This window comes from Podarcis vaucheri (assembly GCF_965113315.1).
Source record: "Podarcis vaucheri genome assembly, chromosome: 7".
NCBI lineage: Eukaryota > Metazoa > Chordata > Lepidosauria > Squamata > Lacertidae > Podarcis > Podarcis vaucheri.
Genome location: NC_138765.1, coordinates 22,154,691 through 22,169,490, shown reverse-complemented (window position 1 = coordinate 22,169,490; position 14,800 = coordinate 22,154,691). Strand labels below are relative to the sequence as shown.

Sequence of the window (14,800 nt, the reverse complement as noted above, 5' to 3'; positions counted from 1 at the left end):
GGGTCGTGTTCATCTTCATCATCATCATCATCTTATTACTGAAATTTATATCCTGCACTTCTCTTTAAGGAGCCCAGGGCGGAAAAACACATCAACAATACAATACAATTTAAACTTCTAAAAACAACCTTCTAAAAACCAGTCGAAAGCCTCCAAAAACAACCACGTACTCTTGCAGTTTATAATTTCAGGGTTGCCAGATCTTTCAGCCACCAAATGCATGGGTAAACAGGAATGTTTTTAGATTCTTCCTAAAGGTTAAGAATGTGGGAGACAGATGAACCTCTCTAATGAGGCTGTTCCACAAACACGGAACCACCACCAAAAAGGCCCTGTCATGGGTCAGCACCAACCAGGTCACTAGGCCTCAAGCCTCCCTAGGGGTTGCCTCTGGGCCCACGTCAACCAAAGTTATCTGCTCAGATGACATACCAATCCAGAAGCTAGACACGAACATCCCTTTCTCTTTAGAAATAGCCAAACAGGCACAAGAAACTCCTGTCTCCACCCAAATACACTCAGGTCCAATACAATCTGGTGACTAAACCATATGACACCATCCACACATTTGCACCAATAGACCAGGGATGTCAGTGGCACTTGGCCACAGTTCAATTTTGCTGTTGGTTTCCTTTTATCAATTCCGGATGTTGAGGGTGAAATAGGAGGTTGGTCATAGTTGTTTCCTACACACCACCACCAAACAGTGAGGCTAAGTGGTGGGTTCCTCAGCTCAACATCTATTTCACTATATATGGTGAGAGGAGTAGGCCCAATGATGACCAGAAGTCAAGGCCATTTCCAAGGGGAAGAAGAAGGAAGCCATACCATCTCCATTCCTCTTCTTTCTTGTGGATGACTTCCAGGATTTGCTGTCTATGTGCCCTTGGTAGTTGGTGGTTTTTGTTTTGTAATGTTCAACACATGCTCCTTCATGCGCTGTCTTACAAACACCTGTTATTTTTAGAGCGCGCCCAGATGTTTCCTCTCTGGGCAGTTTCCCAGGTCAACGGGGATGAATTTTCATGCTGTTTAAAGTTTTGTAAAGTCTGCTGGCTAGTTTCATATCCAGAGAGAGCTTTTTATAGTATCTTTTAGCCTTTTCACCCATTGCAGTCATTTATTATTATTATTATTTTAATGACGAATGTGTGTTTAGAACATAGGCTGCATGTACGCAACACATCTAAAGTGCGTGATTTGCCCCAAAGAACCCAGGGAACTGTAGATTGTTAATGGTGCTGGGAATTGTAGCTCCACGAGGGATAAACCACACTTCCCATGATTCTATGGGGGAAGCCATGGGCTTACATGCCTTAAATGCCCTTCCCTACTTTAACCATCTATTTGGCACAAAATGAGCTCTGATGACACAGTGTTGTACTTCTTTTCTTACTCGCCTAGCCTTGCTGCAAGCTGTGAAGTGGCTACCAAAGAGTGACATTAGAAAAACAATTTCTAAAACTGGAGGACTGATTCACACATGATCTAGACAGCCCTTGTTGTAGGAAGCGACCTGGAAGTTCTAGCACCGGTCTTTACAACCTGTGATAGCAGGTTCACACATGCCCATTAACGCTAGCTGCCGCAGTCACCAAATGCAGAATACACGAGGTGAAACCCAGTTTAAAGAAGCCTAGGGTGGCATTCTCTGACCGCCCTCCCTCCATTTTACCCTATCAGCCAACAGGATAAAAGATGGTGATTTGCCCAGGGTCACACTGTGAACTTTGTAGCTAGCTCAGAGGGGCTGAGGCTGTGGTGTATGCAGGCTTGGTGGTGCTCGGGCCCCCAGCCAGCACAGTTCCTTGGCAAAGACATGTCACAGCATCTATCCTGGGAAAGTAAGAGAGGAGAAGGAATTTGGAAAGAGGTAATCGAGTGAGTCATGCCTCTTCCCTCAGAGGGATGTAGTTTTCTGCTCGGGGCAGGGAAGGGAGAAACAAAAGTGAAGGGAAGAAATAATATAACCGTAAGACCAGTTGTATAATAAAGTTGGACATTCATTTTGCTAACTTCAGTTTCAAACTGGGAGTAGGTGGGACCTGGGCTGGCTCCAGTTTGGTACATCATCCCCACCCACTTAGGTTTTCTATTTTTTTAAAAATATTTTTTTAATTGAGTGCCAGGTTCCGGTTTAGCTGAAGGTGGATAAATAGGGCTGTTAAATCGGTGTGCTGTGGTGACGAGGGATGTGAAAAAGGCATCGTTTTCTGTGCCATCCTATGTCACATGCACCTGTGCTTTCATTCTGCTGCAGTTCTGCTTCTGACAAAAGCTATTGATATTCATCTTGCTGTCTACTGTGGCGGAATTTTACCATTCAGTACAAATGAAACACAATGCAGATGTGTGTGTGTGCGCGCACGCACACAAGCAATTAAGTCTCATTTGCAGATTGAAAGCAACAATGGTGAGTACCAATCCTATTCCTTGGATTGCTTTCCAATCTGGACGTGCCACAAATAAGCAAACCTTGGCAATTTTTGCTACCATTTCCACTGGAATTCTCTGACATCCCTAGGGGTGATCTGCCTATACAATTAAGTGGTGGGAGATCTATTGCTGTCGCTATTGTTAGAGCAACTGGAAATGGAAAGCCCTTGCTGATCTACTGCAGTGATCTGTTAGTGGATCCCCGCCTACCTTTTGCTGCCTGCTTCCTCAATCACCTTCCAGTAAGTGAACAAGCCAGATTAAATGCCATAGTTCTCAAAAAGAAAATATACACATACGGACAGAGTACCTTTTCTGGATTTCAAATATTTATTGTACATTTTTTTTAATAATAAAAAAAAGTTTCACAAAAGAAGGTTAGGATGATTCCTCCAAAGGACACTTGAGTGACAGGATGGCAGAGTTAAAGGTGTCCGGCAGTGACACCAGACAGCCACAGTCAAGTTTGTGGGGAGCAAGTCAGCCTTACAGAACATGCTATGGTGCAGTGTGACTATAGAAGGAAACCCCACGGAGGTTCCTCGCAAGGATGAATCAGGATGCTGTGCCCTGCCTTGAGGTGTAGGAAGATGGCTCCACCCTTCCCCATCATAGGGCAAATTCAGCTGGAGCAGCTGGGCTTCCTCACATTGTAGTGTAGTGGTATATAGCCAGGAGAACAACAGGGCACTGTGGAAGAGAGGACAACGTATGGCAAAATTGACCGCAACTCACCCTCCCTTAACCATGTCATTACAATTTCTTTTGCACCATGCTTACTCGACACACCTTTGGCCCTCCAGAAGTTGCAGAACTACAACTCTCTTCCCTGACCATTGGCCATGCCAACTGGGGATGACCGGGTTGTTCAGCAACATCTGGAGGGCCAAAGGTTGGCCACCCATGTTTGAAGTCTTCTTCTGAGGAGTTCAAGGTGGCTTGCACAGGGCTGTGTACACAACATACTTAAATATAGGATCCTGTAACCCATCACATCATTTCTTTTACACATAAACTGTCAAACATGCACGCAATATTTTAATCCTGACTGTGAACCAGAGACAACAAGGAAGTCATTACACAAGGATGTGCTTCTCTTTTTCAAATAACGGGAGAAATAACAGGAATTGAAACATAATGAAAATAAATCCAGCTGAGTTTAGGAGTTATTAAGTGTTCCGCATTACAGCATAATGTAAAGGAGATCTTTGTGCAAGCAAATCAGGTTGAGTGGTGAATAAGTTGTGTAGAGAAGCCCACTGACTCTCTTCATGAACATAAATGCTTTGATGGATCAGGCCAAAGGCCCTTCTAGTCTAGCATTGTGTTGTCACATTGGCCATTCAAAATGCCACTGCGAAGATTGCAAGCCAGACATGACTACATCAGCACTCTCCCTGCTTGCAGCCCCCAAGAACTGGCAATCGAAGGCATATCATGACTAGGTGTGAACATTGGCAGCCCCATCCTCCATGGTCTAGTCATCTTTTTAAAACCACCCAAGCTGGTGGCCATCCCCACATCTGGTGGCAGCAAATTCCTTCCACCTCCTCCCCAAACAAGCCCTTCAAGTTAGGACTCACCGTGAGCATGAGGATAGCAAAGCCGAACCAAGAGACTCCCCAGGCGTAGCTCTGTACTGCGTGCTTGATGTGCTCAAAGCAGCCCTAAGGGAGGAAGGGAGGAGAGCCAGTGAGATCTTCCCTGAGATGCTGAGAGTGCCACAATTGCCCCCGGGGGCCAAAAAGGAGGGTTGTCTTGACCTTGAGAGGGAGACTTCGCTCCAGGGCAGACAGTTCTGTACTTCTCATGAAGATGCCCAGGAATGGGAGGCAACTTTGGGAAGGGTGTTGAGGACCACAGTACCTTGGTATGGATGTAGTCGACGTGACCCAGTCTGCAGCCCTCTTCGTTGAGCATGACAAAGTTGCGATCACGCTTGCAGCAGTAGAAGGGCCAAGGGGCCACCACCTCAGGGTACCTGCTTCTGAAGACCGAGGTGTAGTTCACCCAATCCATGGGATTATTGGCACCACAGCACTTTTGCTGGAGGTGGAAAAAGCATCCCAGTTAGTGTTAACACCTCGTACTGCAGCAGCTATTTGGGCAGAGGACCCCTTGCTTGTTTGCTATGCCTTCCCTGGCTATTATTATTTATTGAATCTGTTAGTCACTTTATCTTTCCCAAGGCAACTCAAAGTGACTTCCAACCAAACAGACAAAAAAACTCCACACAGATACATTTCTTCTTGGTTTTAACGAAATACATTAAAAATGCCCATCAGTCCCTGGCTGCATGGCCCAATGGTCAAGGATGATGGGAGTTGTAGTCCGAAATGTATGGAGGGCAGTTGATTGCAGAAGAGCTGGCACACATCGTGTATGCAGATGGCCCAGAAGCAATCCCGGAAGTTTTCAGTGGAAATGATCAGGGGATGAGAAGGCAAATACTTCTGTCCAAAGCCTAGGAGAGCCAAGAGTCTGACCCAAAGGCATAGAACAGCTTCTCAAGTTCCTATTCAAGAGGGCCTTGTACAAACATGAAATCAGTTTCCTAGCAGATCTCGACTTCTAGAGAACCACTGCCTTCAGAAACATGGATGTGCTATGCCCTGATGCTCCCATCCCTTATGGTAGGTTCCTATATTAGGAGGTAGGCAGGAAGAAGATTATGTGGACATACACCGGGGTGGGCAACCTATAACCCTCCAGATATTGATATCCAACTCACATCAGCCTCAACCAGTATGAGGAAACTGGTAGCCTAGGAGGGTGACAGGCTCCTTGAGGGATAGCATGAGACTCTTGGGTTGTGGGTTCTAGCCCCACATTGGGTGAAATATTCTTGCATTGCAGGGGTTTGGACTCAATGACCCTCATGGTCCCTTCCAACGCTACAAGACTGTGATTCCCGAGCCTCAGCATGCCAAGGCAACATCTCTTGTGCTGCTTGATGAAGCATTAGCAAATTATTGTCAACAACAACAATAAGCTGGTCAGCTCTTGGCAGTTCTGCTCCACCCAGAGGTGGTAGTTTGGGAAGGGGCAGGTTACCTCCATCATGAAACGATCCCACATGCGGGTGAGTTCCCGGCCTTGGTCAGTGTCCGCTGAGTAGAAGGCCAACATCTGTCTTGTTATTAGCTTGGAATTCGAAACCACCTTGGGTGGGGAAGGGAGAGAGAATGCTGGTCAGCCACATTCCCCAGCACCCACGTCCTTTACAAGACCCATATGTTCTGAACATATCTGCTTGTAAAGAATGTGGATTGTGTAAATGCATGGCACAATGGTTTCTGGCAGAGAAGAAAAATGACAGGCCTTTGTTCCATAAAACGAGCATGGGGTTAGGAAAAAACTATCATGGGGGATCATGGGATTAGGCAAAAACAAATCATAGGCTTCCCCCAAAGAATCATGGGAACTGTAGTTTGTTGAGGATGCCAGGAATTTAAGCTCTGTGAGGAGTAAACTTAATTTTCCTAGGATTCTTTCAAGGAAGCCATGACTGTTAAAGTGCTATAAATGTGCTTTAATGGGTGGTATGGATGTGACTCTAGGTTTTGTTGGTTCTCTACAATGAGAGAAATGGGATCACTTAAGGTGTTTAGTTTATTAGGCCAAATAGACTTTTTAAAAAACGTAACAGCCCACTTACTTCTGATATTTTTCAAGAATATACGCACCTGGCTCCCATGGTTGCAGCCTAACTGGGACACGTAAAAAGTAACTCCAACTAATTTAGCTTTACGTGTAAAACCTCTTTGTAAAGGCTTCAGCGCTTGAAATGCTAACTACCTGGACCATGGGAGTAGCCAGGATTTACGTTGAAGGGAGGGGGCAGAACTGAGCTGTTAGTTAAGTATTTCTATTTATTTACTTTATTTAGGGGGCAGCTGCCCCCCCCCCTGGCAAAGCCTAGGCTCATAAGAGACAGTGGGCTGGTTCAGAGGATGCTTCAAGAGGACCAGTCCAGTGCATTAGTCTCATCTGCGCCATCCATGTGGCAATGGTCCATCCAAATGGGGGCTTTGCACTTATGCACAAAGGGCATAGGCCAAAAACTGGGCGGCTGGTTCTCAGATTAAAAGTGCGACAAGTGCAATTCAGTTTGCAGAATGAAACCAGCACTACTGACAGTATCTGTGGCTCCTCTGGGCTTTTCCAAGAAGGAGCACAAGGCCAGGAGGACAAACAGAGTCTTGGAACTTGAAGGGAGGAAAACAAAACAAAAACAAAGGAAAAGTCCCCCAATGATATATCAAAGGTCACATGTGGTTGTGTCTTGGGTGCTCACTACAAACACACACAGAAGACACACTGTTGATTAGCTAAGGGAAGGTTATTCCCCCCTCCCCAATCATTAGATTGATCATCTGATGAGCAGGGACTGGGTGATTTTCCCTCCTGATCATAGTGCTGGACAGAGCAGAGAGACTAACATTTCTCTGCTTAGCCCAGTGCTGTGATAAGAATTAAAACTGCTCTGCCTTTGCTGGTGTTCAGCCCAGTCGCCTCCCTGTGGTGATGCAGCCACTACCTGAAAATTATGTTGGGGGTTAGTGGGCTGGAGATTTACCACCCTGGGCTAAAATATGACACAGGCCCACCCTTTCTCTCAAACTGGACAGAGCCAAGTTCCGGCCAGCAGCAGGCACAGTTGGGCGACTCTCCCTGGTCTGCTTGTACTTACATAGTCACGGTGCGTGTAGGACGTGATGCAGGAAGCACACTCAAATAAGTAGACAACCAGGATCAGCACCAGATACTGAAGACAAGGAGAAAGAACCAGGTAAGTGGGTGGGGAGACTGCTGACCGCTAGGGCCTTAGCAAGCCAACCTTCCTTTCCCAAGGCAGAACATGAAGGCTGGAGACAAAGAGGCTTCTGGGGAGACCAAACTGAAGTTTTGAGGGTTTGTTTCGAAAGCCCTGCTTGAAAATACTGATGCCAGCCCCACTTCTCTCTGAGTTTTACATAGGGAAAGGTGGAACACACATCACGAACCACAGCTCTCTCTTTCAAGGTGCCTTCAGTTTTCCATATTGTCACCCACAGCAATCTTGCACTCTTCCCACCAGAAGGGGAAGCGTGTCAAAGCTGATTCCATCGCTTGTCCCCCCCCCAAACGCTGCTAAGGAATGGCAGGAGATTCCAGCTGGGATGGGGAGTGGGGAAGACAGGCATTCGGTAAAGTCCCTTCCTCCTCCCTGCTTTACTCACCAGCAACACCATCAGGCGGTTGCCATTCACAAGGCTGATAATGCCAAAGACGCACACGCAGAAGAAGCAAAAGCCAGTGAAGATGGAGATCCAGGCACCTGCGTAGACATCGTCTTTGCCTGTAACTCCCATGATGGGGTACACCTTGTAGGGATCAGCTGTTACCCAGACAGACTCCGCGTAAAGGGCCAGTCCTGCAAGCTGCGTAAATATGAGAAAGCTGTGATATAGCAAGCTGCCTTGTGGGAGGTTCAAAATAGGAGCTGTAGCCAGCAGGGTATGGCTCAGAGTAGACCCAATGAAATAATGGGCCTGCCTCATTAAATTCAGTGGGTCTCCCCTGAGCAGGACTGGCATTGAATACAACCCTATTTGTCCATTGAGCCCAAACTTCCCTAACCTTGAATCCTCAGACTTGTCCAACTCCTATCACCTTCAGCCATCATGATCAAAGGTCAAGGCTTAGGGTCAAAGTAGAGAGCATTTGGGCTGTGGGCTTTTGCCAACTGTGGGTGCCCAGATGTTGCAACATCTGGGGACCTGCAGATGGAATGGCCCACAGCCCAAATGCTCTCCACTTTGATTGGCAGTAGCTCTCCAGCAGGCGTTTTGCCCATTATCTGTTCCTTCAACCTTTTAACTGGAGATGCCGACGAATGAACTGGGGACCTCTGATCAGCAAAGGAGGTGCTCCACCACTGAGCTATGCCAGTTCCCCTTTGACACAAATTCTGCTAGCAGGGCTGTGGTGCCCCAGGTTAAGACACCAGATTCTAAGCCAAAAAACCCAGGGGTTCCCCTTCTACCTACAAACATGGTAGCTTCAGCACTCTCACCATGATGATCACATTGCCCATCACCAACAGCCCCACGACAAAAGATGAGCTCTTCTCCTCCATGTTTCCCAGGAAAGGTTCCTTGCAACAGCTGCTGAGGTTCTGCAGAAGATGGAAAAGCACAAAAGAAATAAGAAGGTGATTCTGAAAAGCCAGTGGGAACAACTTGGGATTAATGGCTCGCTTCCACCACTCCTGTCTCAGTTTGCATAGAGGAGAAACGCTTAAGCCAGCTTGGTCAGTGCTCCTTCCAAAACATCCATACCCAACAGCATGCAGAGATGGAGAAGATCAAATGGCAAGATTGATCTAGGGACCATATTTACCAGGTTAGACCACACAGCATTTGGGATGAGAGTCTTTTCAACCTTGGCCATGATTATGGCATTTCTGACTTCTTGGGTTGAAGTGAGCTTTTTGGTTGAAATGTTGAGTTTTACTACAAGTTTTATTTTGTACTCCATTCTTAGTGTTCTTCTCCATTTTAATGTTTCACTGTTTTAACAGTTTGTATACAATAAGAAGAGAAGTAACTGTTTTCTATTTTAAGTGTGTCTGGAGGCAGGTAACTGAGCCAATAGGTATAGACTCAAATACGTAGGTTTTAGGGTACTCCACAACATTCCTGGGAGTCAGAAGAGCTCAGGGCAAGCTTCCTTTGCAATGAAGACACACCGCCATGTTTTTACTCCAATGAATCAACTCAGTGGCCTTTTATCAAGGAACTCAAGACTCAGTTGACCTAAACAGGAACAGTTGCTACCTGTCTCAGGTGGGAGGGAGGGGAGGGTACCTTTGACAGCTTGAGGGCCATAATCCCTTCTGGAAATCTTCCAAGGGCCACATACATGCTAGCGGTGGGTGGGGCCAGAGGCAAAAATAAGCAGACCAATAAATGTAAACTTTACCTTTCTACAGTAGGCCAGTTTCTACACGCACTCACACATTCCTCTTTATCTTCCACCCAGGTGAGAAAGAAGCATTCAAGAACTCATCCTAACCAGCAAAAAGAGTTGAGGAGAAGTTGGAGCAAGGCCAGTGGGAGGTGCCCCAAGGGTCAGATAGAAAGGTCTAGAGCAGGGTTTCCCAAACTTGGGTCTCCAACCCTTTGGGGACTACAATTCCCATCATCCCTGACCACTGGTCCTACTAGGTAGGGATGGTGGGAGTTGTAGTACAGCTGGAGTTTGGGAAACCTTGGTCTGGAGGATCAGATTTGGTGCTCATGAGTGAACTTACCACTCCTGACCCATCTTGCACAGGAAAAGTGCTTCATGATAGGGAGCAAATCACAGTTCTCTTCAGCAGGGATGGGGAATCTCCAGCACAGGCTTCAATTTTGGGCAAGCTTCGAAGGACCCATCAGGAGCTTAAAGGGAGTTCCTGATGGTTCCTTTACTGGAGGAAAGCACACTCAATTGGCCATTAGTTGGTGGTGAAGGAATGCACATTGCTCCAGGAAGAGGAAGCAGCTTACATTGAAACAGCTGTTGAAATGGAGGTAGTGGTGGGGAATTTTTTTTAGCAGTAGTTTCAGTTGAAAATTATTTCTCCCTCCCAGCATTGATCCTCAAACCCCTGAAAATCAGAGCTTCAAAGAACAATATCAGGCTGTTTGAAAGACCTTTTGCAAACAGTCCTGTGCTGCCTCCTGGACTCATGGTGTCTCCTGAGATATTTCAGAACCATTTAACCTCGCATTTTCTAGAATGTGGGAAAAATCAGGTTTCTAAAATAGTACCAGAGGCCTGTGTGCAATGCTCGAGAGTGACCAATTGTGAAAAACTAGGACAAATTTTAATTCAGTTGCCTGGAACTGCTTAGAATACTGAAACCTTTTTTTTTTTTTTTAAGGGAACTCATGCCAGGCATCAGCCCTGGACCTTCTGCAAGGGTGCTGAAGCTGAGGTGGGTATGCAAGGATGCCAGGTGATGGCACCCATCTCAGAACCAGAAAAAAATAAATTGGTGGCCAAACAGAAATTCAGATTAATTTAAAATGCAAACTTGTGTATCTTAAGACCTAACAGACCAGGGATTTGTATGATGGGACAGTCTTTAGAAAAAGAAAAGAAACTGCCCCAAATTTATGGATAAAGTCAGGGTATATATGGAGCCAAACAACCTAAGTCCTTAAGAGATTTGAAGGGAAGAGGAAGTTCCTGGCTGGGTCTGGTGTGTGTATGTGTGTGGGAGCGCCTGTCCCCAGGCACCAGTTCTTGCCTAGCTGGCTCCACAAAGGGCAGGTCTAACTGGTGGAGTTAGCTATACCCTCAGGACAGCATTGCAGGGATTCCTGGCAATCCACATTGCCTCCTCCAGAGTTGTTTTGCAGGGAGAGGAAGGTGAACAGGCCAGTGCTCTGCGACTCAAACCTGTTATGCAGAGCACACATTGCCACACCCTCCCTCTCCAAGAGGGAAACACCAGGTTTTGGTATTGCATGGCACCAGGGAGATGGCCAGATGTTGCTAACTGTTGATGAGCCACTACAAGACCCCTCTTGATCTCCCTTCTTGTGGACTTGGCTTGGAGAACTATCCTTGGACAGAGGTTTGTCCTCTGATGGCTCTTCAGTTGGAAGGCTGTTCTCGGCACAGTAGAACACAAGGACACCTTACCTGGGTGCAATCTTGTAGGGTTCTTCCTACATCCTTCTGTTTAATGGGAGGGGATGAAGATCAGAGGCCAAATGTCATCTAATCCAGGAGTGGAGAAACTTCTTTATCCCAAGGGCCACGTTCACTTCTGGGCAACCTTCCAAGGGCCATATGCCAGCAGTGGGCAGGGCCAGAGACAAGCGTGGGTGGAGCAACCAATGCAAATTTTACTTTTGTACAACTGGCAACCTTCAGCTCTCTGTCCTCCATTCAGACGAGCAAGATCAGAGTTCAAGGGCACCTTCCAGCCAAGTCAAAGCACTCAAGGTGGGAAGGAGAACCAGTTAGGTTCTCCACCAAACCAAGCTAAACAACTTCCAAGCATTACCAAGGACCCAAGACATTTTGGCACCTGAGGAGAACTACAAAATGATCTATGCTAAGAACAAGGGGTGGTGGAATCAAATCAACCTGACCCAATGGTTGAAAAGGAAATCAAAGGTCATTGCATGGAGGGGACAAGGCCTGCTCAGGAACATGCCAGAAAATATTATTAATAATAATAGTAATAATAATAATAATAATAATAGTTATTCTTATTCTTTATACCCGTTCATCCGGCTGGGTTTCCCCAGCCACTCTGGGCAGCTCCCAACAGAATATTAAAAACACGATAAAACATCAAACATTAAAAACATCCCTAAACGGCTGCCTTCAGATGTCTTCTAAAAGTCAGATAGTTGTTTATTTCCTTGACATCTGATGGGAGGGTGTTCCACAGGGCAGGCGCCACTACTGAGAAGGCCCTCTGCCTGGTTCCCTGTAACCTCACTTCTCACAGTGAGGGAACTGCCAGAAGGCCCTCGGAGCTGGACCTCAGTGTTTGGGCTGAACGATGGGGGTGGAGACGCTCCTTCAGGTATACTGGGCCAAGGCCATTTAGGGCTTTAAAGGTCAGCACCAACACTTTGAATTGTGCAGATGGGTGCAGACTCCAGGAGACCCCAGAGGGCAGTCCCCACCACCTTCTCCCTAGGGGTGGGAGGAGATCAGCAGTGCCTCCTAGTCGCTAAGATGTCACTGTCGAGGTGGCATGGGCTGCCAAGGAGGCGACAGGTCCATCCTCCAAGGGGCATGCTGAAACCTTCGCTGTAGCAGCAGCAAGCGATGCAGTCCTTGGAGACAAGATCTGCTGCCCCTGTGGACCATGCCACCTGAGGTGGTCAGTTCACCTTGCCTTATGGCCCTACCAAGAACTAATAGCCCCAAATCAGTACTGGGTTGCAAATGGATTTAAGAATTCTGGAGGTACTTACATTCTGGCTAGAAGCATTTAGTCAAAGAGTTGCCTAATTAGCTGGAATCAATTATCTGAAACCCAGACTGCCCTCCTCCTTAAGAGAGAGTTTGAGGCTGTTTGCCTTTATTATTGTTCTTGTTATTTATTAAAATTGTGTACTACCCTTCATCCGAAGATCCCAGGGTGGTTCACAACGGAAAAATACAAAATGAGAATACAAAATACATAACAAAGCAAAAACAAACAAGCAACTCTTTCCCACAAGCACGTTTCAAAAGCCATAGAATGTTAATCAGCCAAATGCCCGGTTGAAGAGAAATGTTTTTGCCTGGCACCTAAAGATATTAAGTGTTTCTCTTCAAAGAATACAGTGCTGCCAAATGAAATTATGCACTCAAGGCATGACCATCTTTGTATCTCCTAAACAGGAACCAATTGACACATTTTATTGTCATTTTAATGTTCAGCACCTGGAAATTAGTAAATATTGGCTATTTTCATTTCAGAGGCGCTTTGTGCATTGTAGTCAGTTTGTGAATTTTAGCTGGTTTTGCGGGCCATTTTCTGTCTTAAAAACAAACACCCTTCCTGTGTGTTTACTCTGAAGTAAAACAAATTGTGCTCTATGGTATCTACTCCCAGGCAGTAATTGCCTCTAGGTTATCTTGACTGGTTTCATGTTCCAGACAGCTTCTCAAAAATACGCTACATCACCAAATACCATCATTTCAATGGAAATTTTGGGGTATATTCTATCAACATGATAAGCACTGAACCAAATATAGAACATTTAAAGGTGCATTTATGCTTCTTCAAACCAATATGTGAACTGCAGGCATCCTTCAAAATTTACACTTCTCATTTTTCCAAACTTAAGTTCACTTCTCCACATCAGTTTGTGATTTGATTTTTTACAGTCTTCATGAAAATTCATTGGCAATTTCCCCCTCTAATATACCAATTTTTGCATGCAGTTTTGCAAAGCAATCTCCCCAGATATAATGCATTTCTAAATGTTATATTCACTAACAGATGCAATTTCCGTGCACATCTTCGCCTGGTATATAAATTCATTGAATGAGAATTGAATATTCTCCATTGCCATCCTGAAGTTTAGCCTCTGTTGTTTTTCTTCAATCCTCTGTACCACAGACCTAGTAATTTGCCACCAGCCTCACACTTCGGCTGCGTATGAACCATGCATTTAAAGCACATTGCTTCTCCCAAAGAAGCCTGGGAATGGTAGTTTGTTAAGGGTGTTGGGAATTGTAGTTCTGTGAGGGGCAGCCTACTGTTCCCAAAATTCTTTGAGGAAAGCAACATACTTTAAATGTATGGTTTGTACAGAACCATACTCCTCTCAGCCACCTGGATGGAAACTGATGGTGAATCTGAGGCACAAAAACAGGACTAGGGAGAGATTTTGCAAATATATGTGCACATCTTCTTTGTGTGAGACTGAGAAGGTTAGCTGGATTGCAATAAAGCCTTGCTGACCATTTCTGGAAGGATCCATTTCATCGCACAAATGAAATGGCCCCACTTGAGGTAACTCAGCTAAAGAGATCAGATGCATCTTGCCCACAAAAACTTAGTCTTGAGGTGCCACAAGACTCCACGCTTTCCCCTGCAATGGCTACCACTCTGGAAGGACATTGCTATCAGAAGACAGTCACCACTGATAAGAACTCTACACACATACCGAGTTTCAGATTTGATCCTTGAATGTCCCACTTCTCCTTACGACGTCCCTATTTGCATTGGATAAACATTGGGATGTCCCCAATGTTGGAGGGTACATACTTGGAGTCTTGAGAGTCCCATGGACTGCAAGAAGACCAAACCTATCCATTCTGAAGGGAATCAGCCCTGAGTGCTCACTGGAAGGACAGATCCTGGAGCTGAGGCTCCAATACTTTGGCCACCTCACGAGAAGAGAAGACTCCCTGGAAAAGACCCTGATGTTGGGAAAGATTGAGCGCACAAGGAGAAGGGGACAACCGAGGACGAGATGGTTGGACAGTGTTCTCGAAGCTACCAGCATGAGTTTGACCAAGCTGCGGGAGGCAGTGAAAGACAGGAGTGCCTTGCGTGCTCTGGTCCATGCGGTCACAAAGAGTCGGACATGACTAAATGACTAAACAACAATAACACATACATGGAAACAATCACAGCTCTTCAGTTTGGGACTGCAGTTTTGAAAGGCAGCAATGGGCCCCTTTCCATCCTCAAAACCTCCCGGCTTACAACCTCCACTCACCTGTTAGCTGCAGACAAGCCAGCTGTATCCTGTTCTGCAAGGTGCAACAATCTTAAGGCTGCCCTTTATATATTTGCCCAGGCAAAGTGGGTAGGGAATGGGGGGGGGGGTCAGAAAACTGGACTGGATTTTCTGGATTGGAGGCA

At 46.0% G+C, this 14,800-nt stretch overlaps 1 protein-coding gene across 2 annotated transcripts; it reads right to left on the bottom strand.

The window, feature by feature from the left end:
* Positions 1 to 2,743: 2,743 nt before the first annotated feature.
* Positions 2,744 to 14,795, bottom strand: UPK1A (uroplakin 1A). 2 transcript variants are annotated; one of them, XM_082230761.1, is made up of 8 exons: positions 14,655 to 14,795; positions 8,495 to 8,596; positions 7,659 to 7,859; positions 7,130 to 7,204; positions 5,491 to 5,598; positions 4,303 to 4,482; positions 4,020 to 4,103; positions 2,744 to 3,126 (listed from the first exon to the last, which is right to left on the bottom strand). In XM_082230761.1, exons 2-8 carry the CDS (start codon positions 8,555 to 8,557, stop codon positions 3,082 to 3,084), a joined length of 756 nt encoding a protein of 251 aa, XP_082086887.1. In that variant the 5' UTR covers positions 8,558 to 8,596; positions 14,655 to 14,795; the 3' UTR covers positions 2,744 to 3,081. The 2 variants fall into 2 exon arrangements, with proteins under 2 accessions (XP_082086887.1, XP_082086888.1); XM_082230762.1 differs by lacking the exon at positions 14,655 to 14,795 and adding an exon at positions 9,403 to 10,299.
* Between the last annotated feature and the right edge of the window lie 5 nt (positions 14,796 to 14,800).